The sequence below is a fragment of the Ailuropoda melanoleuca genome, chromosome 10, assembly GCF_002007445.2.
Source record: "Ailuropoda melanoleuca isolate Jingjing chromosome 10, ASM200744v2, whole genome shotgun sequence".
NCBI lineage: Eukaryota > Metazoa > Chordata > Mammalia > Carnivora > Ursidae > Ailuropoda > Ailuropoda melanoleuca.
In genome coordinates this window covers 107871826-107899495 of record NC_048227.1, presented here as the reverse complement: position 1 = coordinate 107899495, position 27670 = coordinate 107871826, and the positions used below count along the sequence as shown (strand labels likewise).

The window sequence follows — 27670 nt, the reverse complement described above, 5'->3', positions numbered from 1 at the left end:
GGAGAGGGAAGAATTAAGTCTGCTGTCTTGGCTGCTGGACCTGGAGTGTGTTTTCTGTTGCAATAGAACTCAGACATGCTTTCTCTTTGATTAAAATCCAAATATCTAGGGATGTTTTATCTCGTAGCTTCAGGCCATGCTTCTGATTAGTGCAGGTGCCCAGGTCACTTGTGTTCAAAGGGAATAACTTGTTATCTCCCCACCGGGCTGCATAGAATGCTTTGTATCTTTGATAGAATTTAAAAACTTAATGGATAATAACAGTACAAGGGGTAAAACAAACACATTTATGTAGATAGAAATAAAAACATAGGTAATGCCCTGACCATTCACTGAACTCCGTGTTGTTATGGGCCTAGGGTCCTTATTTACCTTATAATAGAAACCTTTACTGTGAATTCCCACTTTATGAGCTAATCTATTTCTTTGTCTACATATTATTTTTATCACCTTTACTATTTCATATAGGGGTTGCTTAACTTTAAAAAACCACTTATGGAAATGAGCAAATGTAATCAACATTTAGAATCATCAGAGACTTTAGAAACTCGACAGAAATTTCCAGTGGAAAATTTTTTAGAGGCTCATGGTTTTGCAGTATTATCTGGGTTCCATGAGAGGAGTCTAAAAAATGACATCACATTTCAGATGCAATTTCACAGCAGCGCTACATTTAGCCTTCTGCTAACATCTTAAAAGCAATTTGCAGCCATTTCTGCTCATCCCCAAGAGAGTTTCCATTTTTGAATTTTGAAAAAAGATGGCTTTGAAAAATAGCTATGGAAAACGTAGGGGCAATTTTCTAGATTTTATGTACATTGAAGCATGGCCTGCTCCCCAGCTGTTGGCTCTCGGGCGGAACAGCCCAGGACACAGGCTGCAAGCCTCTCTTGGGGCTTCTAGTCCCAGAGGATCCCATGCGAGTCCCAGGTGAGGAGCGTGCTTGGGTGGAAACCTGAGTCTGTCAGTGAAGCATTTGTCTCTGGTGGTTTGGTTGCCCGGGTTTGTCCAGATAATCCCTACTCCGGGATTGCCGCCAGCCCAGTCTTCGTATTAACTGCTGGTTTGGTGCTCAGAACCTGGGGGTCGCTCAGTGTGTGGGTTCCCTTGGTGTCAACTGTCCCATGGGAGTAAGCTGCCGGTGTCCTGGCCAGCCCCCCTCGCCTCCACGGGGCCCTCAGCCGATTTCCACCTGTGCTCCGTCCTCCCGGGCGGGCTTCCTCCCGTCTCCCTGCAGTTCTCCATCAGTGTGGCCAGGTGAATGGGGCTTCAGGGCCCATAGCTGTGAGCCTGGGACCATCTTCTGTTGGCCCCAAAACCACCCACGTCTGCAGTAGAAAGGGCGTGTATTTCTCTGCATCCTGTTATGGGAATATTTGAGAGCCATGAGTGACAGTGAAACTCACAGCCACCAGCACCTGGTTCACTTAGCTGTGGATCTGAACACTTTGTCCTGTCTCAGCAGCACCTGCCGGCTTTCTTCTATGTCCACGTCACCAGTGGAAGCTTCGTTTCTCAAATGCCTCTGATTTTCTGTTTGAAGGATATTTAGTCAAAGTGCACAGTAATTTCTGCGTCTCTGTTTTTGGACATTCTTTTTTTTAAACCTCAGTGACTTTGTACAGAGTCTTAGGACCAGAGGGACAGATTTAATACCCAATATTTAAGGAGTATGGTTAAAAGAAATGACATAAAATCGATGTAGGTCTTGAAAAGTATTCTAATTGCTCTTATTTCATCATTTTATATACATTATTATCTACGGTTTATCACTTGGTCACAGAGATTATCATTTTGATAAACAGTGTAACTCAAACAGTTTAATACTATGGTTACATATGTGTATATTATTTTGTCTTTGTTAGTAAGGCCGCTGGTCTCCTTTTCTCTCTTTCTTAATAAGTGATGAGCTTGGACCCACTGGCTGAACTCTGATGTCATTTTATCCAGGGAACTGGCTGGTGCACGGGAGAGACCATCCAGTTCTTCAGGTCTCACTTTCCCTATTTGAAAATTGGGGTCTGGATGGATTCCTCTCGGAGGGACAGCCTGAAAACCAAAAGAGGCAGGCTGCCGGCACAGCGTAGCACCCAACGGAGCCAATGCCTGTGCTGTGGGACTGTCCCTATCTCCTTTGTCCAAATGTCCCCCTTTCCTGAGCACAGAGACCTTCCCAAGGGTGGGTGGTGGGGGGCAGGAAGGAGTAAATGCCCCTGCCTGCTCAATGCAAAAAAAAAAAAAAAAGAAAAGAAAAGAAAAAAGAAAAAAAAAAGAGAGAGATACAACACCTTCCAAAACCCTAAACTGGGTCTTATTTTCAAATCTTGTTTTAGATAGTCTGTTTTTCTGTTTTTTTTCCTTGCACGAATAAGTTAAGATAAAGAGTCACTACAACTAATTAAAAGTAATTCACTTCTCTTTTACTGTTTGCTGATGTCTGGGGAAACATTTTCAAGAACATTTTCCGTAATTTATCTGCAAATTTTTGAGATTACACACCTTTGAGGCCATTGAATAATTGTTTCTCCAAACCCTTTTTCTCTTACCAGTTATAAACTATTCACACAGCTAATAAGTAAAAAAAAAAAAATCGTTTAATTTGATTTCTCAAAATATTAAGTTTTTTGTAATTAAATATACTTATTAGTTTAAAATTATATGAATAAATGTACATAGAATACTCTAAATAAGCATACAATACGTTTAGTGTTAACAAGTTGAAAATAAGGGGCGCCTGGGTGGCACAGCGGTTAAGCGTCTGCCTTCGGCTCAGGGTGTGATCCCGGCGTTCCGGGATCGAGCCCCACATCAGGCTCTTCTGTTGTGAGCCTGCTTCTTCCTCTCTCACTCCCCGCTTGTGTTCCCTCTCTCGCTGGCTGTCTCTATCTCTGTCGAATAAATAAATAAAATCTTAAAAAAAAAAGTGGAAAATAAGGTGCATAAAATTAGATTTATTACAACCATATAAACCATTCTCTTCCCTTTACCTTCTGTCTCTCCCCTCCCTTTTTCTATCAAATGTCTTAAATTTCTTTAATAGTAGGCATGCAATTAAATTATTCCAGGACTGGTGACAACACTTTAGCAAAATCATTTACCGAAGTGCTAATGCCCTTAAATTGCTTTCCTCGGCTTCTGCTGTCCTCCTGGATGCTGGTCCCCGAGAGCCCAGAATCTCTTGGTTTCACTGTCCTTTCTGGTGTTCCTCAAACTCTGACAGTAACCCAGCTGCTTTTGTAGAGTGCAAGTTCTATTCCTTTTAGATACTTCCTGTTTATGTTATGAATAGTCTGCAATTTCAGAGCTAATCGAAGGCATGTTTCCAGCGCCTCTCACAAAATGTTATTTTCCTGGGGCGGATGATCAAGGGAAGGGCAGTGACTGGAATTTGAAGTGATCTCAGGTGGCAGGTGCCGGCTCCACAGACACGTGAAAGGCCGGCACTGCATTCCTACAGTTCCTATGTGCCTCCCCCAGGTGTTTCCGTCAGACATTTCAAGCAGCCCCCGCCCCAGGTTCAGCAGGTGCCAGGGATGGAGCTGGGCCGCCCCCATCCCTGCTCCGTCTCAGGGCAGATACTGCCACCAATTTGTCAAAATCACCTGAAACCTTTCTCCTGGATCCTGGCTGTGTCAGCCTAATTGCACCGGCATGAGCTCTCATCTCAAATGTGTAATTGACTCAAAACTCTTTTTCTAGAACTCCTAAGGAGTTGGCTTAATTGAAACAGTGATCTGTTTTCCAGGATCTAAATGAGCTCATGACATCAGCGACTGCGAGACGTGCTCGAAACCAAACAGGTCCCTGATTTTTACAGGGGACTCCATAGTCCCCGTGAACCCCTTGCTCAGCAACTCCCCCCCTCGCCCCCTCCCCACCCCAGACAGGCTGAGGGTCTCCTCTGCAGCGTGGAGAGGAGGAACCACCAGATCACACCTTTTAACATTTGTATCTAAAAGTAAGTTTTATTAGTTACCAAGGGAACATCTTCTGTCATTTTAAAAATGCAGATATTACAAAATAAAACTGTCCACTGCTTTGAAGCGCTCCCCCCGAGGTCTGAATGCATAGGGACTCCATCACCTTTTTAAAAACATGACAGTGCTTTTCTCTGAGCAGGCAAAAATTTTTTCTGACTCCTCTTCTCCTTGAATTTGGATTTCCATCTACCTACCCCTTTCAATATTATCTTAATGTGATATAGATGGATCTTGGCAAAAAAAAGTCTTTTATTCATCACCTATATTCTTGCAGTAGACATCTGTTCATAAGTTGATTTTTAGATTAATTATAACCACAAGACTCTAGGTGCTAAGTTTCTTTTGAATTACTGTTGTAATTATTATTGGTACACAGTTGCATAAAATGTTTCTTAAACTGGAAAATGATCAAATTTAACAAGTGCAATGACTGGGACTTCAGAGCAGCAGAGAGGACAGCCCCTCTGCGGGGTTATGCGTGCCAGGCACGGGGCCGCTGTGCCCTCGGAGCTGTCTGTCCTGCTTCTGAGCTGGGAAGCTCAGGTGTGAAAGGTGGAAATGAAGAAAGATTTGTTATAGCGTGACTTGGTCTTTCTGAGCTGTATGCCCAAGAGCGCCTTGTGATTGTTAGAGAAGATTATTTTGAAAGCTCTACCAGCTGAAAATTTGAATATGTTGCCCTTTGGATTTGTTGAAAGCAAAGATCTGGTGCCTGTGGGGTTTGCTAGAGAAGCCTGAGTGCGACTAGCTTGTAGGGTTTTAACCAGGAGCTCTGTATGGCCCCGAGGTGTCTGTCCCCCCGCCCCGAAAATGCAAATGCACAGAGGGAGATTCAGGGGTGAGAGGTGAGCCTTTGTTTTGGAAAGAGGAAGCCAGGCCTTGGAGAGGAAGGGGGAAGGGGAATTGGAGGGAGGAGTTCTTCCATCTCTTTTAGGAAGGAGTTGGGCATCTGGAAATTACAAATAATTGCTTTAAACATATTTATGCCCACGTGCCCCTGAGAAGGTCTTTGCACGTACGCGTACCCAGTCTGGGGAGCACTGAAGTGGGGGTCTCAGCCGGCTGCAGGGCCAGCGGATGGTAGGTCTGAGCACAGCCCCCGGGAGAGCCGGGCAGGTGACCCCTTGTGCTCAGGTTGGCAGAGGTCGTTCGGGGTCTAGTGGGAGAAGCCCAGTAACAACCTCTTTGGGCACCAAGGTTTCGGTGTTGTCCATATAAGCTCCTTTTGAGTACTAACTAGTAATACCGGACTTGTCTGCTTTAAGTAGTGAGGAGGTCAGACACACACTCCCAGGTGTGTTGTGCCAGGTGTCATGGTTTCGGCTTCTGCGTGGTGGCAGACGCGGCAGGTGGGAGGGGACATGTCACCCATCCTGCAGTGGGCTTTCTGCCTCCTGTACCAGCACGTGTGAGTGGAACAGGCCCAGTGGTGCAGCTCCATCACTCCAGAGAATTCTTGACTCAATCAGGCCTGTGACAGGTGCTCTGAAGAACCTGGCAGGCACGTTTCACCGTTCCACACTTACGGCCTGTTTCACTTACCATGAGACACAGACAGATACAGTGTGGCAGAGTCGAATTTTCCCGTCCCCCAGAATGCTGCTACGCCAACAGTTCTGTCTTTGCTCAGCTCACGACGTCTGCTTGACAAGGAGGCTGATGATTTAGACGTTATTTTCCTTCCGCTTCTTTTCACTGTGCAACGAACAAATTAGGGATTCTCTTTTCACTCTTGCCTGTGTTGTACCCCAGTATCCAGTGGGGCACCCCGTCCTGGTGCTTGCAGGTCCCAGTCTGCAGACCCTGGCTCTCCCGCTCCGTCCCTGGCACGGCCGCGAGGCAGGCGCTTGCCCGCCGTCACCGGGACGTGGTCAGCCGTTTCTGTGCTTCAGTCCTTCAAGGGCTTCTCCACACTGATATATATATTTATTTCTAAAATAGAATAATTCTATCATGCCACTGATTAGAAACACATCATGTGTTTAAGCGGCATCCACACCCTGTGTGAGCCCTACCCTGCCTAGGTCATCCTCCAAAATACACGGATGGGGTGACTCCCTCCGCTGGGACCCTGAGCCAGCCCGGGCAGGGAGACGGGGCCGCAGAGCCCGGAGCGGAGAAGCTTCTCTGTCCCCCCACGTTCTACTTCGGGGGCCTTGGAATCAAATTGACAAAAGGCATATTGGCAACAGGAGAGAAAGAGCTTACCTAGGCACACAGCAAGCTCACGTGACATTGCTCGGCGATGAGTAACTCCAAGGGGTAGTCAGAATTTGGGGTTTCCTTACCTGACTAAGTAGGGAAAGGGAGGAGCGAGGACGGCTCCTATGGGAGGAACAAATATGTTTCTTTGGGGAAGATAAATAGGTTTTTTAGGAGAAAGCGTGTGTAGCGTTTGTCGATACAGGCGTGAGTGGTCTCTCCATCTCTTCAGCGCCCAGAACCCCCCCCCCCCCGAGAGGGGATTCATGGTGGGTTTTCGCTCGGTCTCTCCCTGGGAACGGAGCTGCCCTGTAGATCAGATTCACGGCCGACCTCATCTCTCAGAAGTTTCTGCTTTGGGTCTGATAAGGGAAGGTGTGACAAGGCTCCTTCCTGTGTCTTTTGAATGTCAAAGGTCTTCAGCTTAAAACAGTCTTTATATGAACCCCGGGGTTCCCAGTGGGTCCCCATGCTGCTGGTCGCTGTGCCTGTCCTCTGCCTTCCTTGATTTCTAGGCCACAAGACGAGCCCAGCCGTGTCCCGGATCTGCCTTGTCCTGCACTCTTCCCTCTGCCTGGACACCGGCCCTGCTCCCTTCTGCTGGACCATTCAGGCTGGCCTGGAGCATGGGCTCTGGTGGAAACTCTCCCTGATTTCCCGTGGCTTGACACAACTCCCCTGCGGTGTCACACGCTGCACCTATGTGCACACCTGCTGTCTGTGAACGCTGAGATCTTCCACGGAGCCCTGGGCGCTTAGCTGGGTGTGGGGACCAGGATAGTCTCCGTCTGTGATGATCACCTGCCATGTGCAAGGAAAGGGGGTCCTGAAGCACTTGAGGAGGAGCCGGGGCAGGAAGGCACTGTGTTCCTCTGATGTGCTGCCCTCACAGGAAATAGGGCTCAGGGAAGGAGCCCTTGTGGTCAGTGGCTCTGTGATGCCCCACGGTCGTGTTCAGTCTCCTTTGGGACCGGTTTCAGTGTCCTGCAGGTAGAGGGTTTCAGAGTAAAAGCAACTGTATGTGTGTATGTTTTGTGTTTTTTTTTTTTTAAAGATTTTATTTATTTATTTGACACAGAGAGAGACAGGCAGCGAGAGAGGAAACACAAGCAGGGGGAGTGGGAGAGGAAGAAGCAGGCTCCCAGCGGAGGAGCCTGATGTGGGGCTCAATCCCAGGACCCTGGGATCACGCCCTGAGCCGAAGGCAGACGCTTAACGACTGCGCCACTCAGGTGCCCCTTTTGTGTTCTTTTAATTTAAAGACATTAACGATAACGTGGCTTTGCTAGAACAGCAAAGAAACAGGCACACACTTGGGATTTGCGGGTTCCCTTGGAGTACAGATGCCAGTCCATCCCAAGTGGGGTTGGCATCACGATCATAAGACACTGACAGGCCAAATAGGGTTTTTTTTTTTTTAATGAATACATGTAATGTATATTTCTTTTCTTCCTGAATTTAAAATAAATATATTGAGTTATAAAAAATGTGGAGAAACATAGAAAAGTATAAAGCAGACCTTTAAGATCACCTCCATGTAACGAAGCGGAGAACATCACTCGTACCACAGGGTGTATTTCGTCATCTCATGACCTTACTTCCTGGTCTATCTCTGCCCCCCCACCCCGAAGGCACACTTCACACCTGTTTCTTGACTAGAATCAGCGTCTCTGTTCTGTGTGTCTATCACCACCAGGTCTGCAGCTTACTAGGACTGAAGCACACATTTTTATGTTTTTTTAATTTCTTAAAGATTTATTCATTTATTTTAGAGAGAGTGAGCATGAGTAGTGGGGGAGGGCAGAGGGAGAGAGAGAATCTCAAGCAGACACCCAGCTGAGCGCAGAGTCCAATGTGGGCCTTGATCTCATGACCCTGAAAACATGGCCTGAACCAAAACCAAGAGTCGGATGACTGAGCTACCCAGGCGCCCCTATAATGTTTTCTTAACATTTTATAACTTTCCCCTAAAATTCTTAAGTATGTTTAACAACTGTAGAATTTTCCATCCTATACTTATACCATGTTTTTTTTGTACCAGTCTTTGCTGTTGAATATTTGGATAAGTGTTCAGTTTCTCACCATTATAAAAAGCACTATAATAAACATCTGCATACTTATGTCTTTATCTTTGGATAAACTCCTAGTTATTGGGTCAAAGACTTTAGATTTTTCTTTATAGAAACAGTTTGCATCTTGTGAGTCATGTGCGAAACAGTCTACTTGGGCCTCATTGGGAAGCACATTTTACTTCTGGGTTTGCGTGTCTACACGGATGTTGGCAAGCAGCACAGGCGACATGCACAGCGGATGAGCGTTCGGGGCTGGGCGCTGCTTACGCGACGCAGACGCCCGTGTCCCGCCCTCTGCTGAGGGGCCGTGAGCCCGGAGTGCGCTGCGGGAAGCCTGCGAGTGCTGCTTTGGGAAGCGAGAGGACTGGAAGCAAATGACAGCGGTCAGAAAACGCGCTTTGGCATCCGCTAAACCCCACTCCGCAGCACTAGCCATGTGACTTCGGGAAATTACTTCTCCGCCAGGCTCCGCTTCCTCAGCGGAACACAGAGCTGGCGCCTGGAGGAGTCACCGTGAGGACCTAGCGACCTAGCGCGGGAGTGGGAGCGCGTGCGGCTTGTGCCTGGTGGGGATGCTCCGCTGGCCTGTCCGCCGTCCTCGGGCATTTCCCGGCGCCTCGTCCCCAGAAGGTAACTACTTCGGCAGTGACAAACCCTCTAGTACATCGAACAGCAATCGCCCCGTAGACCAAAAGAGCAAATGATGTGTTTTTCCATGTAACCTCTGACCTGGCAGTGAGGAAACGGAACCGAGGTGACCTGCCCCAGCACGTAAAGAGCGGTGACCCACGGGGGCCCAGGGAGGCACCAGGTCCCTTCCTTGGCTTTCTGGTCCGGGAGAGACTTTTCCATCAGGTTGGAGGTGTGAGTATAAAGATGGTGGCGGGGAACTTCTAATTTCAGAATGAGAATTGCCTTTATGGATGAAAGGATTGTGCTGTCAGGGTCCAGACTAACAGAGGGCATGTGTGTATGTGCATGTGTGCATGTGTGAGGGTGTGCGTGTGTGTGCATGTGTGTGTGTGCAGGTCTGTGCGTGTGTACGTACACACACAGACGGCTGGCATGTATTGTCAGGGGATGGGCTCCAGTGCTCAGGGGCACTGGCCAACCTAAACCATGTACGGCAGGCTGCCAGGCGGTGCTGTAGTCTCAGGGCACCTGGAGGAGAAGCCCTTCCTTCCTGGGGAGCCTCAGTCTTTCCCCCGAAGGCTTTCCACTGAAGGATGCAGCTGTCCATAGGATGGAGGGCCATTTGCTTTACTCAAACGTCACTGATGTGAAGGTTAAGCGTGTCTAAACCTTCACAGCAACATCCAGACTGCTGTCTGGCCAGCACCTGTCCCCGTGGCCGGGCCGGGTTGACACACACAAGTTAACTGTCCTGGGAACCTAAGGCCTGTCATTGGCCAAGGTTGAGCAGACAGGTCCCGGGACAGGGGTCCCATGTTCCATCTGGGGCAGAGGAAAAGCACTCTGCTGAGTAAATCACAAATAATTAGAATCTGTGAAACTTTTATAAATGTGCCTGCCTGGCCTTGCACGCATCTGGTTAGTGTGTCACAGGGCTGAGCTTGGAAGGGGATGGTCCCCTCTCCCTGGAGCTAGTTGCCTCCCCACTGCGCATTAGGGGTCCAGGGAGCCCTGCCCGTGCTCAGTAGGCTTTAGGGAGGCTGGCCCAGCTCCCTGGGCCACAGAGTGAAGTCATGCTTCCTCCTGGGGCTCTAACTGAGCTACAGTCTTAGTACTGGGGCTTCTGAGCTGCTCCCGGGGCACAGCTGCGGCCGTTTCCCAGTCTCGTGCATGCGTGTGTGTCTCCGCCTCCTCCTCCACTCCTTCTCCTCCAGAACCTGCCAGGACTCCCCCGGCGGGCTGGAGTCTTGCCCCTAAAGGTGCAGTTCCTTCTCAGCCAGGGGTGATCCGGCACCCGGGGGGACGCTAGCCATGTGTGGAGATGGTTTTGGTTGTCATAACTGGGGTGGAGTTTCTCGGCATTGGAGACGAGGGGTGCTGCTGACCATCGCACAGAACGCAGGACAGCCCCCACGACAGAGGCACCCACCCTATGGGATGGTAGTACTGAGGCGGGGCCGCACGCTGGCTTGCGGGAAGAGCTGGCCCCTGCGACCTCTGAGCCTGCCCCTGAGCCTGCTGTTTCGTGTAGTTCTTCCCACCTTCTGGCTCATGGCTCAGCTCCGCACTGAATCCCCGGATGCCATGTCCACACTGGGTCTTCTCAGCCGGCTGATGGCTCCTGGGCCAAATGCCTACATGACCCCAGTGAGTGCATGGGCTTCCTGGGAGCCTTGCTTCCAGCTAAGGTCAAACAACACGCTCAAGTGATAGGGAGAGGCCTTTCATATTAATATGATCGTGGCAATCCTAAAATGCATCAAGTCGTGGATAATGAAGCATGAAATGAAACTAGTTTCTAGTTTCTCTGCAAGAGTCGTTGATAATGACCTGACTTGGTCCTAAATGCGTTCTGTGGATCTGTTTTCTCTTCCTTGTGATTTTCTTAGTAGCGTTTTCTCTTCTCTAGCTTATAGCATCATATAGCATAAATTATGTGTTAACTGGCTGTTATGTTACTGGTAAGCCTTCCGGTTAACAGTAGGCTAGTAGTAGTTAACTTTGGGGGAAATCCAAAGTTACGTGTAGATTTTCAACAACGTGGGGGTGGGTGCCCCAGCGTCCGCATCGTTCAAGGGTTAAATGTACACTTGTTTCACAGTCCGGTGTATAGATGTGTGTCTTCTCCACACCTGGGTGCTCCCCCTTCAGACTTCATACACTGATTTATTTTCCAAAGGCGTGGCCCTCACAATGGAGCCAAAGGGAAAGGCGTGAGATGGCCCGTGTTTCTGTGGGAGGAGAGCGCTGACCTTCTGTCTTGCGGTGCTATTTCTTTAGAGGGATCTTCTGGTCCTCGGACGCCGGGAGAGAGCTCCGTGCTCCAGGAGGGTTTGAGGACGAGGAGGTGATCCTCCAGCAGAGTGACACAGCACACCTGAGTGGTTGTGATTCGGTTACTTGGACTGTGACGGCCACACACAGAAGCATGCCCGGCTCGGTCTACATGACCCAGCCAGGCTATTTTGTAAGGCAGTGTTGAGGAAGGAGGCACCATGTATCCTGAGTCTCTAAGCTAAGTACACGTGTTCCACAGGTGTAGACGAAGACCGTAAATAGCATGGAAAGTGTCCCCTGAAACAACCCCAGTACAGACTTCAATGTCTGGAATCGGCACATATTTCAAGTTCAATTACTGCAATGGTTTGAAGTCTCAGTGGACATTTGAGCCGGTTTCCTGGCTCTTCTAGGTTGGCCCACAGAGGCACGTGGCTCCCTGGCTGTGTTCGTCCACTAGAGCTGCTGTACAAGTGCCACAGACGGGGCAGTGTTCCTCCCAGGCCCGGAGGCTGGACGTCTGCAGCCCGGGGTGGGCAGGCTTGCTCGATTCTTCTCTGCTGGGTCAGAGACAGCATCTCCTGCGCCCTCTGTGCACTCCTGTGTCCTCATCTCCTCTTACAAGGACACCAGTCCTGTTGGATCAGGGCCCATGACACGCATCACCCCATTTAACTCGATCACCTCCGTAAAGACCCTTCTCCAGGAGGGTCACACTCTGAGGTCGTGGGGGTTCCAGCTTCAACATGTGAATTTTTGAAGGGCACAGTTCAGTCCGGATCAGTCTGTACCTGTAAATAATGGGTATGTTTTTCATTTTTTTAACATGGATGGAATCATGGTCTATGTTCCCTCTTGAAACTTATTTTTGAAAAGCTCTTTTTTTTTTTTTGAGATTTGTTCATGTTGATCACGTGGTTCTGTTTCATTCACTTGGAGTGTGTGTAGCATTTCCTGATATGAAAAATGTGTTTATTTTTCCGCTCCCCTACCAAGGAGCCATGTCAGGCGATTTCCAGTTTTTGTTCTTTTAAGCAGTGCTCAATGGAGAACCTATGTCTTCCCATGAACGTATTCTAGAGTTTATTTCTCTGTTTAGATACTCAAAGTGAAATTGATTTCCATAAGATATGCACATTTTCAAATTAACTTGGCATTGACATATTCTTCTCCAAACTGGTTGAACTCATTTATTCTCCCTTTGGCAATTTATCAGAGGTCCTTTTTCCAGATACTCACCAACTCCCATTGGATGCAACTGGGCACACTTAGGCTATTTTTTTAAAGGTTTATTTTTATTTATTTATTTATTTATTTATTTATTTATTTATTTTAGAGAGGGGGAGGGGCAGACAGAGAAGGAGAGAGAATCTTGAGTGGGCTCTGTGCCTGACGCAGAGCTCGATCTCAGGACCCTGAGATCATGACCTGAGCTGAAATCAAGAGTCTGATGCTTCACTGACTGTGCCCACAGATGCCCCACTTATGCTCTTTTTAGGAGTGAAGAACTTGTTTATCTGATGAAGATGAAAAGCACCTCTTTACCTCTCTCTAGTGTGTGCATTAACCGTAATATATCTCTGATGCTAATTCTTTTGAAGTCACATAGGTTATGAGTATATTCTTCTAGTCTGTGGCCTGTTTTGACCTTGTGGTGTCTTTTGCCATGCAAAATATTTCTTATTTAAATGTAGTCAAATCTATTGATTTTTAAAAATAGAATGTATGGATTTTTGACTTGTTCGAAAAATCCTTTAGTAGTCCAAGTAAAAATACAACCTCCTGAATGTCCTCTTAACAATTACGTATTCAGCTTTTTCCCATTTTGGTCTTGCATTTATTTTTATCCTCGGTAGGAGGCTGATCTGACACTTGGCCGGAACCCCTCGTCCGTCCCTCAGTGTCCGGTCTGTCCTTCTCTGAGCTCTCGTGTGTGTGGGGCGGCTTCTGGGCGCTGCTGGGCTCCTTGCACAGATGTGATCCCTCCGGCGCTGGCAAGAGTGCTGATTCCTGTCCGGTCGTGCATGTCTCCTGCTTGCCTGTCTTCAGAATAGTGTTGGCTACTTTTCAGCATTCACTCTTTGACTTGAATCCCAGGAAAAAATATTCCTGCTTGGATTTATGATGGTCATTGCATTAAATGTATAGATTGATTTGGGGGAAAGTGACTTCTTCTTTTTTTTTCCCCCCATGTTAAGATTTCCGTTCTGGAATGGGATATTTATCTTCACTTACTTTGGTTTTTCTTATATTTCTTTCAATAATTTTTTTTTCATATTTTCTGTAAAGTCCTTACACATTTTCATTAGATATACCCTTTATACTTTACAGGTATCCTTTTCTTGTCCTTTCTTGTGTTTCTCCCTTCTCCTTCTCCTTTTTGCAATTTTGAATGTCATCTCCTTAAATGGTTTCCTGCTGATGTACAAAAGCACTGTTAACTTCTGAATATTACTCTCATGTTCGATAACCCATCATCTTCTCTGGTTAGAATGACTAAGTTGTCAGTAGGCTCTCTCGCATTTCCCGGGGAATTAGACGGTCTCTGCACCCTGGCTGTTTGTCTGCACTTATTTCTTCTACTACATGTCGTTTGAGTTTAAAAATATTTATCTTATGTTCTGTTCAATGCTGCCCTCCTGCTGTCAGAGGCTCTTGGTGCAGCCCGGGCCCCTCTGCGGGTCCGCTGGCTTCTCCTCCGGCCGCATCTCTGCGTGGGTGTTGGGACTTGGGGCTGTGAGCACACTTGGGAGCCTCACGCCTTCAGTGTGGACTCCTGGTAGCCTGGCTCCAGACCGTGTCCGTCCACAGGGAGCCCTGGTGCGTCTGCCGGGCGGCTCAGGTGGAGTCCTGGCGTGGGGGCGACTTTTGTATGAAACTCAAAGTGAACCTACCGCACTATAAATCCGCCCAGACTCACGGGGGGTACAGCTCTGGGATGTTCAATGACCAGCGATGACTTTATAAAAATACTTTAAACCTGAGCTCAGGACGCGTGAGGTGAATTTCCGGATTCTTATGCTGCTCAGTGGATTGCTGTCCCAGCTGACCCCTCCCCAAGCCCACTGAGTGTCCCAGCTTCCCATGGCCGGCTCCGTGCCAGCCCCTCCACCCACGGGGCTGAGCTCTCCTTCCTGTACTGCTCTTCTGGCAGTATGAAAACCCGCCACCAACAGCAAAACAACGAACAGCCCACATGAAAAAGGGCAGAGGTTGTGAATGGATATTTCTCCAAGGAACACATACAAGTGACCAGACAGCACGAGAAATGACGCTCAACATCATCATTAGGGAGATGCACATCGGAACCACAACGAGGTGCCATTTCACACCTAGATGCCATTGTAATCAGGAGAAGGAGGGGTAGGGGGGAGGCGGGAGAGGAGGAGAAGGAGGAGGGGAGGAGGAGGAGGAAAGGGAGGGGGAGGAGGAAGGAGAGGGGGAGGAGGAGGGGGAGGAGAAAAGAATATGCAAAGTAAGAAGTTTTGAGTGAGATCGTGGAGGAGTTGGCCCTTTGGCACATTGCTGGTGGGAATGTAAAATGGCTCCCCTGCTCTGGAAAAACCTGGCAGTTCCTGAAAACCGTTACCATAACTCAGCAATCCCACCGTGAGCTACATAGGCAGGACTGTTGAAGACAGGGACGCCCACACCAGCTACAGCAGCCCTAGGCGGGAATGTGGGTGCCCCTCGGCAGGTGTATGGCTGAGTGAGGAGTGGTGTGCCCGCACCGCGGAGAACCGCTGAGCCATAAAAAGGAACGAGGTACCAATGTGTACTACGTGAAGGAGGCCAGGCGCCGAAGGCCTGCGTGGTCTGGTTCCGTTCGTGTGAAGTTGCCGAGCAGAAAGTCCAGAGAATCTGGTGGGCGCGGACTCCTCAGGGCTTCCTTGCAGGGTGATGAAAACATCCAGAAGTGAACGGTGGGATGGTTGCACAACAGTGACAATGTGCTTAATGACACTTCATTTCGAAAAGATTAATTTTATGTTATGTGAAATTCACCTCAATTAAAAAAAATGTTTTTAAAATTCAATTCAAAGATGACAGAAACGTCAAGCCTCCAGTTGGTGGAGGTCCAGCCCCGTGGTCCGTGTCCTTCAGCCCCTGTGGGCTTCCCTTCCTTCCTCCCACGCTGGCTGCTCACCGAGGGACATTTTCCCATCATCTCTAAGTGTGCACAGGGTTCCTGCTGTTTGCAGGCAGTGCACGTGCTCGGAGGGCCCCCCATCTGTTTCACCACGGACCTGACCCCTGGGGCCCAGAGCTGCAATCTGGAATACCCCTTCTTCTAGTGCCCACAGCCTCTTGGCCTGCTTCATCTAGAAACACGCCGGCCACAGTTCTGGAGCCCCAGTGACCGGCCAGGGCGGATTTCCCGGTTGGTGGTGTAACATCACCTCCATGACCCCTCAGGGTGAATAATGACCCAGATGTGGCCGAGGGTCTCTGGGGCTCTGGGTCCCCAGCAGAGGGAGAGGACGCTGGGTTGTGGAGAACAAGCCCCGCCGTCCTGACAATGTGGTCTCTGTGGGAGCTTGGTGTTTGGCTCCTGGGGGAGCACGTCAGTGAGGCCACACAGATGAGCGCCCGTCCTCTCCTGCAGCCGTGGCCAGGCTGGCGGACTCGCAGTTTCCGCCCCGCGCAGGTGGGAGGGAGGAGCGCTTGCTTAGTGAGGACCACGGGACCCGCGGACACACGGACTCCAGCAGCCTGCGGGCCTGCGTGTGGGGCGGGGGGGAGGTGTGTGTCCGAGCCACCCCCGTCCACAGGCATCTAAGAATCAATACTGCAGAGAAGAGGGTGGATAAACCCGGCAGTTTAAATTAGAAATTTTGGGAATTTCTAAGTGATTCCAGAACATCAGAATCGACATTGATTTATGGCCTAATTATTTATGGGAAGTAGAATTCGGATAGGGCCCCGCTCTGCCTCCCCGGTAAGCAGGTCCTCGGCCGGAGAGCGGGTCTCTGGCGCCATCTGCTGTTTGTCCGTGGCCGCGCCGCCCCCCATCGGCCGGAGGTGGGAAACCAGACAGAAATACAGACCAGTTAGATCTAGTCGGACACTTCTGGGGTCAACTTCCAACGGATCCCAGACCGGAAACAGGCGGCAGCATTCGAAGGATGTGATGTCTCTGAGGCCAGCTAAGCCAGTCTGGTTTGGGGAACGCGTGCCTGCATCCGTGTGGCCAACAGACAGACTGTTGCTTGCTCTGCGTTTAAAGCGTGTTGCTCCTTTCTCCCAACTCCTCCAGAAGGCTGGTGCTGCCCCACCTGTGCAGACAGGGAAACCGAGGCTACCTGGCTAAGTCACTTGCCCAGCATCTGGTGGCAGGAGACAACCAGGAGCCTGAGCTCCGCCCCCGCTGCGGCTGCACCTGCTAGTGGTGCCCGGGAGCCACAGTCTGCCCCAAGACCATGCGGTCAGTTCTGTGCACGCAGTAACTTAAAGTAACAGCAACATTCCAGGCAAATCAGGGCTTAAAGTGTCGAGCTTTCTCACATCCCACGGACAAATTTCACTGAGGAAGTGATAGTGTGTATTCACTCTATCACCTGCGTACCTGGCCCAGTGTGGCTTTTGAGGACGGTGCACACAGTCTGCAAGGTGCCCCATTGTCTAGTAAACAGGGACTCTGGGAGGGAGCCAGACCGCTTAGGTGTATAAAGTGGGGTCGTTGACTTTATCTACTGAAAGGCCAATCTCAACAGACCCACAGAGTCACTTGAAGCTTGGCCAGACTTGAAATTCCAAACGCCGTAAACACTACGGTGGGTGCCTCTCACTTTCCTGTGGCACATGATTGCTTCCTAGAGCTTTACAAAAATATTCAAGCCATATTTTTTCCAGAATGGTTGTTGATACTTTGTCTAGATAGTTCTGATATTTTCTTTCAAGTTAACAAAGCACAAACATATTTGCCCCTGTTTGTTTATTTTCCACAAACAAGTCTGAGGGGTTTCCTCTTCATGGCACACACCTGGAGTCCCATCTGCTTGTGCGAAGTGCTTCATACCCTTGTCACTTTAGTTTTTCCCTGGGAAGCCAGCCCAGATGCTATTGAACTCACGTTAGATGCTTTTTGTCAAGAACGCAGTCACAGGATATAATGGGAAGAGAGAGGACGGGCCCGATTCCTCTAGCGATGGAAACCCGAGTCATCGTCCTCCTGGCTCTCCCGTTCCCTCTCTCCCCCCACCTGCCTTCTGTCTCCTTCCCCACCTGCATAATCACAGGTGCTCCAAGGGAGAAAGGTGGGACTTGCAGGGACGTCCTTTCTGCTCATCCTGGATTGGAATGGAGTGGGAAAGATGGGGGTCAGCACTCTTGGAGTTGAAAGACCCCCTGCCCCTTGCCCCCCACGTTTGGCTCAGGAGCTGAGTCCGGCGGTGTCAAGGGAGTGGGGAACAGCTGGGAGGAAGCGGAGGTGTGAGGGGTCTGCCGGGTGGTTGGTGGACCGGCACTTCGTTTCCATTGGGCCTCATGTCCCTGCGTATTCGCTGACTCCTGTTGGCGAAGTGAGGGCCCCAGGAAGTGAAGAAGGAAACTCCGTGACTGTGAATGAGAGAATATGCAAACTCAGCATCTCGAGTTTTCAGGAAGAGCCCCCCAAATATTGAACACCTTGTACACGCGGGTTAGGGGCTTCAAGACAGCCCTGGTTGGGGCAGCATGTGCGGAGCAGCCCCCCTGCAGAAGGTGACCGGTTGGTGGGTGGGTCATGGGGTGGGATCAGACAATGGAGGAATGCATGAGCCTATGGCCCTTTGGGGACTTTATCTGCAAACACATCATTGATGTTGCATTAGGCCTCACATTTCTTTTTCAGGTTACAAAAACCACATCAAACTGGCACAAGCAAAATGGGCAATTTATCAGCCCGTATGGTTGAAAAAGATATGGCTTTTGGTGGGTTTGCATACAAGGGTCCTTACACTGACTTTCCCTCCATGCACGTTTCCTAGGTACCACAAGCACAAACTCCAGACTCAGAGCGCCTGCAAAGCTGGCCGCCAGGACGGACAGGGCCGGTGGCTCCCCCAAAGCCCTGGGCAGGCCTCACTTGTTGTGGGGTTCATGCCCATCTCGGAGCAACACTGTGCCCGGAAAGTGACCAGGCCCGAATCAACAGGGTAATCATGGCAGGGTCACGCTCTCCTCGGCTTCGCGGGATCCATTCCCTCTAGAAGGAGAGATACTTTCTCCATGAAGGGAGACAGGCTGCCAGGGAGGAGACCCATGGTGTTTGCCACACATGCCCCACGCAGCCCCAGCTGCTGCACAAGTTGCCAAAATGAATCACGGAACGTGTGTGTACTATTTAATACTCACTGTCCAGCTGGGGGACACAAAACAGGGACAAAGGGACAGGAGAGCGAGGATTCTCAACCTTGACAGCACAACAACGTCACCTAGGAAGCACGGTCAGCGCTGATGTGCCAGGACTCTGTCCCTGCACTTCGGACTGGTTTCATCTAGGGCTTTGCTAAGCTCCAAGTGTCTCGGGGTGCCTGGATGGCGCAGTCGGTCCAGCGACTGACTCATGATTTCAGCTCAGGTCATGATCTCAGGGTCATGGGATCGAGCCCCGCGTTGGGCTCTGTGCTAAGATTGGAGTCTGCTTGAGATTCTCTCTGCCCCCCCCTTTCTTTGTCTCCAAAATAAATAAATAAGTAAATAAAATCTTTAAAAAAAAAGAAGCTTCAGATATTTCTAACATGCACCAAATGTGGAGAGTCAGGGGTGTGAAGAAACGAAGGACGTGGAAGATACGCTGCCCTTGGCCAGGTGTGTGGGAAGACTGTGGTGGTGTAGGTCGAAGTTGAGAGAAATCATGCCCAGCAATGCAGAATTCTCTTGCTGTGGGATCCCTGGCCTTTCATGCGTGGGGTGAGCCACGGCTGCTCACGAGGGTGCAGGAGATTTGTTTAAAGTTTGCTTTCTTTCTATCTCTTATTTTGTAGCAAGTATGAGCCAAGGAGCAGGGAATGGAAGGCAGATTACGAATAAAACAGAAAAGGGAAATGAGCCCCGCAGTTTGTGGGCACAGAAACAAGACTAGCCTGGCTTTCTGTTCCCAAATTCCTAAAAGCACGTTGCTAAGTAAAGTCTTCAGGCTTCTCAGGGTGTTATTCTAGCCCGAGAGAGGCTTGGGGAGAGGCAGGGATGCTGGAAGCATGTTTCTGGCTTGAACCCCACGATGGAACCTGGCCGGACTGTCACTAGCTGTGTGCTCGTGTATGCGCAGACCCCAGTCCCTCGCGGTCCTGCAGCCGGAGTGATTGCCTCCCAGGGAACAGAGAGCCGATGAGTCGCCTTAGGACGTCTGTCCTGTTCCGTTAGTGATAGTCCTGCTAATTAAATACGCATCTGAAGATGAAACCAGTCACTTTTGTTTTTTGATTTTTGGTGGTTTTTTGTTTTGGTTTGGTTTTTTTTTTTTTTTTTTTTTTTTTTTTTTTTTTTTTTTTTTTTTTTGGGTTGGTTTTTTTTTTNTGGTAATGGGAACATCATCACTTCCTTTGACTGAATTGTAAAAGTTGCACAAAAGTTTGCAAGTTCCCTTCTTTTGCTGTTTACTTCAAGCCTTCCTGAAAGCTCGAGAAACTCCTCCAATTCTTTAGAACCATGTGGAGATTAATGTTTAGAAGCAAAAAACTCCCGGGCTTGGTGAGTGTCTACCTGTCCTCACCAGCACAGCTGCTCGCTGTAAATGCCATCCTGTGACTTACAGGACTCTTTCTTCACTTTCTGCCTCAACAGGGCAAATGGGACTCGACCTTGCCTGAGACAAAGTCGGCCGCGTCGGTAGAGGTAAGAGCTCCTCGCATTCACTTGTTTCTCCGTGAGATTATGGGTTCCAGTTTTAAAAGCGTGGTGAGCGTGAAGTGTTGTTTCAGTTTCTTTCATTCTCTGACACAGTCCAGTGGAGCGGCGGTGGTGATGAGATCTTAGAGGGGGGATCCCGCACAGTGAAGTTTCAGTTAGGTGACGTTCTGCATGAAGGGAAGAAATGCCTGGACTTGTGCAATAATGTCTTTGTGCAGCAGGGGTCTGCCTTGTGCATGAAGCTGGGACAGTTTCCTGCTTTCTCTGAAGACGGCGAGGTCTGTTCCAAATCTGTGGCTCGCTGGGGACATCATATATATGATTCCATGTGCGTTATTCCTTTTCAGACTCTAGCCTGTGCCTTCAAGATAAGCCAGGAGTAACAATGGCAAGAGGGCCCTCAGAACAAGGTGACGCTGGGGTGGGGGGCTGGCTCCGTGCTGGGTCTGCCGGGAGCTGTGGGAGCCTACTGACCGCATGCAGAGGTCAGGTCTTCATCAGAAGCTTTTCTAGGTATTAGGCCTAAAATGGGTCATTTTAGATGAAGGGAGATTTCCCACAGTATTTCGAGCAGCTCTGTGGTTTGAATAGTAGCATCATCAATAGGGTTTGATAAGGTGGTTTTACGGGTGTTTTGCTTTGCCTGGCTCCCACGATCCCGCTAAGGGAGAATGCTGCGTGTCCAGGCAAAGCCGCGGCATCTGTACCGGCCAGGTTGAACGTTCACAGCAGGCATGGCGGGAACAACAGGCCTGGTCCTCGCAGGTGCCAAACAGGTCATTTGAAACCTGGGTGTTGGTCAGGCTGATTTAATTTGTATGAATACATCGGACTTCATTCTGGTTCATACTAAACAAAATACATACTGAACCCCCCTCCCCACTAGGGTCCCGCTTCACTGTTGAGGTGGTGGGCTGCCCTATGCGTGTGCAGGTCGGGAGCTTCACAGAGGAGTGATGGGCTTCTCAGCAACTCCGTGGTGGGTCTGCAAGTCCCAGGGGGCAAGAGAGAGTCCCGGCTGTTCCAGGAGCCTGCATTCCTGGAGCAGAGGAAGCTACTTCTGCGAGGGGTCCGTCTTGTCCTTGACTGCTGCCCTCCGCAGGAACAAGCTCACCCCTGAATTCTGTTGTGCTTTTAGCATACTTACGGTACTCCTGTCTGCATCCCGTGGATTTTTATAAGTAGCTGCACACTAAGACCTGGGTCCATAAAAAGGTTCTCTGTACCATTATCTTGTGAGAGTATCTTCCTTATTAGACATGAACATGGTGTCCGTGGGATTGAAGGTTGGTGATGATGATTTATGGTCTGTGACGTTGCAAGGTGGTTCTGGTTATTTGGTTAAGTGGCTAGACAGGGGTCTGAATAGCCCTTTGCTTTGCAGCCTCATGCAGAGACACTCAGAAACAAGGCGTGTCATGGTGGGAGGGAACGGCCCTTTTCTCATCGCCTCTTTGCAGTCTAGTTTATAACCTGTTCAAGAGAAAAACAGTTCCGGTCTCATTGGCGCCTCTTACCAGAGTCACGTGGCTCTCTATGGTGAGGTCAGTGAGGAGCTGCGTCTCGCGGAGGGATAAAAAGCCCCATTGTTCTGCCTCTCCTCACCCTCCACACGTGGACTGGCCCCGGAGAACGAGGATGAAGAGATTCCATACTGCATATGCTTCTCTACTCTCGGCTGCAGAAATGGATGTAGGCAGAGTGACAAGATCGTGTCTGGTGGGTGATGGAAACCGTACCAGGCCCGGGATGTACCTGTGAGTGTCATGCCTGCGTCATTCGCAATGACCAGTCCTACACGCATGCTGTAGTAGGGGCCATAGTCAGAGTTGGAAACGTTTCCAGGAACTGCCATTTCTCTGAGGACCCTGCTTGTGGTCACATCTAGGTCAAGGCGCTGGGAGGGCCCTGGGAGCACGGCTGCAGCACCCACGGCCAGCCTGACCCCCCCCCAAGGGCTTAGCCATGTTTTCAGGAGTCCCTTCTTCCATGCAGGGTAAACACACACCAGTCCGAGCTCACGCAGCATCATCGGGGGGCGCTCGGGAAGTCTGAAAACGGTGACGGGAGCAATGAGTTAGGAGCTCACCTTCGTGTCTGCTCTTCTCCCTCTCTCGGCAAGAGTTTGTGTTCAAGATTGTTCAACCACGGGAGGCTCCTGGGGTCTCCTGTTTCAAATCCTAACACAGATCTGGCTGCGTGGCTGCAAGCAGGTCCCACTGCAGCTCTGGGGAGAGACACTACAGTGTTTTCCCAGGTGTGCCCTGGACGTGCCACCCCGCCCACACGGCAGGGAGCCGACTTTCCTGTGTTTCACCTGCTAAACCTTCACGTTGCCTTCAGGTCAGCAGCTCGTTGAATTTCCTCTTTCTCTGTTAAGGTTTCGTTCTTTATGTTTTGATTGTATAAAAAGAAATGTCCAAAGGAGACAAAGGAGGTTACAGCCCCGAGGGAGGTGTGTTTTCTTTGCCACAGCACCAGGAGAACCGAGGGGTCGCTGCTGCCCCTCCAGGGCCTCCCCTCTCTCTCTTCCTCTCTTCGTGCTGAACACCAAGCCCCTTGCACGGGGCTGCATCGTTCAGCCACCTGTTGACATGGGGTGCTGTTCCCTCAGATTTCCTGCTACCTGGAGCTGGGGAGCGTGGCCGTCCTGATTGTCACGGAGCCGTGCTGGAGCCCCGGGTTGTGCGTGACGAGGGGAGACAGAGGCAGGCTGCCCGGTCCAGGGGACAGGATGGAAAACCACTTGAAGGCTTGTGCCCAGGACGGGAGAACATGTGATGTGCCTGATACACGCTTGTCCGTGGTCTGCCTGACATCGGTGTGTGTGTGTGTGTGTGTGTGTGTGTGTTGTTTTAATTCTTAATAATTTATGAAAAATCTGTTCGTTGGTCAGATACCTCAGTAGGCAAAAAAATAGCAGTAACTCAAACTTAATCCTTTGAAAGGAAACCAGAGAGTTAAAATGCTGACATTCCTGGGACATGGTGGCCACTCAGCAGGTATCCGTCCAATGCTAACCCTGCTTCTTCTTGGGAATTCTGGGTGAGCGGATCCCCGTGCGGAGGCCCCTGTGCACGCGGTCCCAAGCGTGGCTCACAGACCTGTGTTCAGTTAGGGTCCCGGGACGGGAAGGTGCATTCGGTTCTCCTTTCCGTTTTGCTTTCTTCGAACGAAGCTTTAATCTTTTCATCCTCGACCAAGTTGAATCTGAGCCCATGTAGTTTCTGAATCAGACAGATTTTCCTGTTTCTCTTTGTCTTTTTCATCCAAGCTTCCCCTGCCTGTTTGAGTCCCAAAGCATAGGACTTGTGCTTCTCGATGGTTTAAGACAGTGTGAGGTGGGAGGGGCCGTGACGAGAGGCTGAGGCGTGGGGCGTAGGCGCGGGACTCTGCTTTGCACTCTGCTCTCAGGGGTAAAATCCTACCATGTCACTGGCTCCTTGTGCAGAGGAGCTGAGCCTCCTTGCTCCTGGGCTCCGGGTTAAAGCATCCTCGTCCATGCCCAGCCCAGCGACACCCTAGGGATGCCAGTGGGGCCTCGCCCTGCAGTCCTCCCATTGAACACAGGGTGCGGAAGGGTCCTGGGTCAGGTGGCGGGACGGCGCGTCGGCGCTGCGGTGGGCCACGGGGCTGGGTCACACATCTCCATGGTGCCGGCGGGGCCCGGGGAAGGGTCCAGAACAGCGGTGGCAGCAGAGTGAGCTGTGACCAGGAAGGAGCGTGTCTGCAAACTCTGTGGGTGTTTCGTTCTCTCCTTGAGTCATCAGGAAGGAGAAAAATATAGTCTCTTTCCCGCATTTACTTTAATCACTGGATGGTCTCTCTGTGCATGTAGCCTTTCAGCAGAAACCCAGCGAAGCATTTAGGGGCCAATTTTGTGCTAGGAACATCCTTGAATTGAGGTCATCCTTTTAACTTTCCCTCAGGTTAGCTGAAGAAAAACCAAACATTAGCGTTAGGGAAAAAGGTTGAACCCCACATTTTAGCATATTCAGCAATAGCCTATTTCCCAACCAAAACCAGACAAGATTTATAGAAAAACAAAGCAAAACAAAACAGCAAGAAAATCCTAAGGCTTTTTATAAGTTCAAGGATCACAGGTGATTTGTTTTTCCTTTGTCATGCTTTTCTATAATTTTCAAAGAATTCTATACTACTTACAAAATAATTAAGTTTGAAAAAATTCATTAGCTAAGGTTCGAGTCATCCTAAAAGTATCAAAATGACTATAATCGTTGGGTGGTGATGTATTACAGATGTCTTGGATTTAGTGACGTATGGAAAACTCTAGTATCTTAGGTGATTTCATCAATTTAAGGTGACATTTTGTGACATTTAGTGACAAATAGCACAAAAGAATTCAATTCAATTAACTGACAAGTCATTGCAATTTATTAATGCAGCCAAAAAGAGGTTCTCTTACTTATGTATCCCAAGCAACCCAAAGGGAATTTTCTGTTTGAATTTGTAATTTGCCTTGTGACTTCCTCCTATTGTAATCATAGCTATTACGATGTTGACCTCCGGTGAACCCCGAAGCAGGAAGCTCTCTATGGCAGCAGGTGCAGGGAACGGTGTCAGCAGGTAGTGCTCCTTCACCCGCTCATCACCGAGCACCCGCCAGGGTCCCTCATCACCGAGCGCCCGCCAGGGTCCCTCATCTCCGAGCGCCCGCCACTGTTCCCGGCAACTTTGCATGACGACTGTTCCTTTGCTCTTCCTGCATTTCCCAGAGGAAGAAGTGAAGGTCAGGAGGCATGAAGTAAGATGCTCGGAGTCATGCAGCTGAAGGGGGAGGCTCGGTCCCTTGTCTTTCAGACGAGTAGGAAGCTCTTTAAATTCTTTTATAAATGCCAGCTCGACACCTTACATCCTAAGCTCCAGTTTAGGCGGCGTTTTCTAAATTATGGTCTTGGGGAAAAAATAAAGAGCTCTAGGAAATATGGTTATCTTTTATGATCTACCAGAGGGTAAATAAAGTTATTATTTTTTTTATGATGGTGCAACTTATTTAAGACTCTGCGCGGATGTGCACGGCGCCTGCCCCGAGCCGTGGGTGCGCTGGGGAACCGGCCGCGTGGACTCCACTCCTGTGCGAAGTGTCAGAGCTGGGAGCAGCCAGGGGAGCGCTGGTGGTGAGCTCATGGCAGCAGATGGTCGTGGACACTGTGGAGAAGCCACTGCTCGCCTGAGCGGGGCCATGCGGGGCCACCTCTGGAATAGTGGCCCTGCAACGGCCACTCTGAGCTTCTCCCAGACCTGGATTTTCTTTGCGGCATCGCTTCAGAAAATCTGTTTGTTTGTCTGGGGATTCTACGGTCCTTATGCTGTCAGCCCCACAATTGCTTCTACTGGTTTTTCCATTTGAGGAGTTGTCCACGTTCTCCAAAAGCTTAAGAAAGGACCGGACTAGAAGCCCACAGAGCTGGGCTAGCATCCCGTCCTTTCCCCACTTAGCTACTTGGTAACTTTGACCTTGACCCAGGCCATGTTACCTGCTGGGCCTCTGGACTGCATGGAATTAGAGATGAGATAAATGGTCAGATCTTTTAATTACTTTGTTTTTTCTTTCATATATGTTTGGACTTTCATAGATGGGCATGTATAAATAAATCGATGTGTTGTGCAAACATTCCATACATTTATAAAGGTAAAGATGTTTGTTGCTGTTGGTCTCCAGATTCCTTTTACAAACACTTTCCCTCACGTTATTAGAAGCTGCCCATTCATGATGAAGGGTTTCCATTTCCTTTTCAGAGAATGCTGGTACTCAGCTCCCGTGCTGTGGGAAACTCATGCCCCCCACATGGGCAGTGTGCAACTCCCTCCTGACCCATGCACCTGCTAGCCGTGGGCTGGCTCTCCTCCTGTCTAAACCTCCAAGGAGTGCCTCCTCTTCTCTCCTTCCTTCTCTGCCCCGTTATGATCTAGTCTGCTGCCTTCACTTGCACAACTGCTCTTGTAAGAAAGGGCAAGTGAAAAATCATATGCTACCTTCTTTCCTGGCCCTGGGGGGAGGAAAGACATGGCGAACACATCGTGTTGTCTTGGACCAGGTTTGGGCTGGTCTGTCTGATTCTGTGGGGCCCAGAGAAATGGGACACCTGTACTAGGTTTTACAGGGGAAGACCCACACCAATGCCCGAGATCAACATTATCGTGTCTGACGGAAACGTGAACGGATGCTTTCTGCGTTGCTGGTGGTTTATATCTTGGACATAATTGTGCAAGCATCTTCATTCTACCGCTGGAGGTCAGATGCCCAATGTGACAGCAATAGTAGTCTCTTTAAAGCAGTGACTAATACACAGTGATAGCCGTTTTTCAAAATTATGTCTTTTGGAAAAGTATTTGGAAGATGAATAAGCCAGGATTGTCATGGAGATCTACCATGGCGTAAAAGGCAATTTCTTGTCACGGTCACCATGACAACATTCAGGCTACGTGCTCTCATATACCTGCAATTAAATTCTATTAGAAAGGAAAGGTCGCTAGCGCCAAGCCGCTGCGTTTACCACGACCGCTGTTTAGCTGGAGACCAAAGGCCTGATGGGTTTTGCTAATGCATTTTCAAAAGCACTAAGTCTTAGCTAACTACTTTTTCATCCGTACGGGACTTTGAGTTGAATTGCAGTTAGGACACCTCAAAACACTGTTACGAGCAGCCTGATGAGTTGAGGTCCGACAGTCCATGCCCTCTGCTCCCCAGTCCTCCCAGCCTCACGCACATGGCCACCAGGTGAAGACAGGGAGTGAGAATTGTCGGTGAGCACATTGTTTCACCTGAATCGGGCGGAACGTGTGGGGCAGAAAAGATGACGTTCTGGGCCGAGCTTCTTCAAATTTTCTGTGGCGCGCGTTAACCTGAGCTGCCCCGTTTCCCGGGGAAGGCAGCAGCCTCGCCCTGGCCATCCGCGGCCCGAGCAGGCTCGGCGTCTCCACTCGGAGTACGTGCGTCGCCCTCGCGTCGGCCGGGAGCTCTGCTGAGCGGGTCGTGATGCCAGCAGATGCTTTCTGTCTGACTCTTGGGATTTCTTCTTTTCTAGGAGACCAGATAGATGTGCCCTTAGAAGTAGATGGGGAAGCCTTTCATTTTATTCTGCCTGGAAAATAATCAAAGACACTGTGACCCCAGACAAGCCCCCTCTCCCTTCTCCGAAGAGCCATCCCCAGGTGACGCTGGTGTCAACTGTGCTGTGAGGTGTCCCCGTGTGACATAAGCTTCGTTTCCAAGGGGTTGCATCTGTTAGAGATAGAGAAAATGAGCTTTCTGCGTGCATCCCCTGCCGTTGTGATAATATTGGAACCCCAACAACCTCCCTCCACCAAACAAGAATTCGGTGAAAAAATTCTAAGTTTCTGTCAAGCCTGGATGCAATATTCTTTTGCTAAAGCAAAGGACTGTTGAAATAATTGAATCCAGGGAGGATCACAGGAGCCCAGGTTTTCAGGAAAGTGTTTTATACGGTCCTCCTTCAACTCTCCAAACTCCCCTGGAGTAGGGCTTGACGCAGCGTGAACTTCTCTTTTAGGGGAAACCGTGGAACTAGGATGTGTTTTCAGCTTCCGATGCTTTGAGAATTCCAGACTGAATTGTGCAGGGACTGTCTGGGCCCAAACAAAGGAAGAGATAAGAAATTTGGGTGAGAATAGGGGGAACACTTTTTTCTA

The 27670-nt window shown here is 49.7% G+C and overlaps 1 protein-coding gene and 1 long non-coding RNA gene across 3 annotated transcripts in view; both read left to right on the top strand.

The window, feature by feature from the left end:
• Positions 1–27670, top strand: part of RPS6KA2 (ribosomal protein S6 kinase A2) — a 341018-nt gene that overhangs the window by 31129 nt on the left and 282219 nt on the right. The window contains exons 1-2 of one of the 2 annotated variants that reach the window (XM_011224258.3): positions 19686–19837; positions 19931–19981. In XM_011224258.3, the coding sequence (XP_011222560.1) occupies positions 19796–19837; positions 19931–19981 (93 nt within the window). In that variant the 5' untranslated portion in view covers positions 19686–19795. Of the gene's footprint in view, positions 1–19685; positions 19838–19930; positions 19982–27670 lie in introns of those variants that run through there. The other variant, XM_019799101.2, reaches the window with a different exon arrangement.
• On the top strand, positions 22354–27039 carry LOC105237387. The gene is made up of 3 exons (XR_004628223.1): positions 22354–22817; positions 24505–24761; positions 25016–27039. It is a non-coding gene; the product is annotated as an uncharacterized LOC105237387 (long non-coding RNA).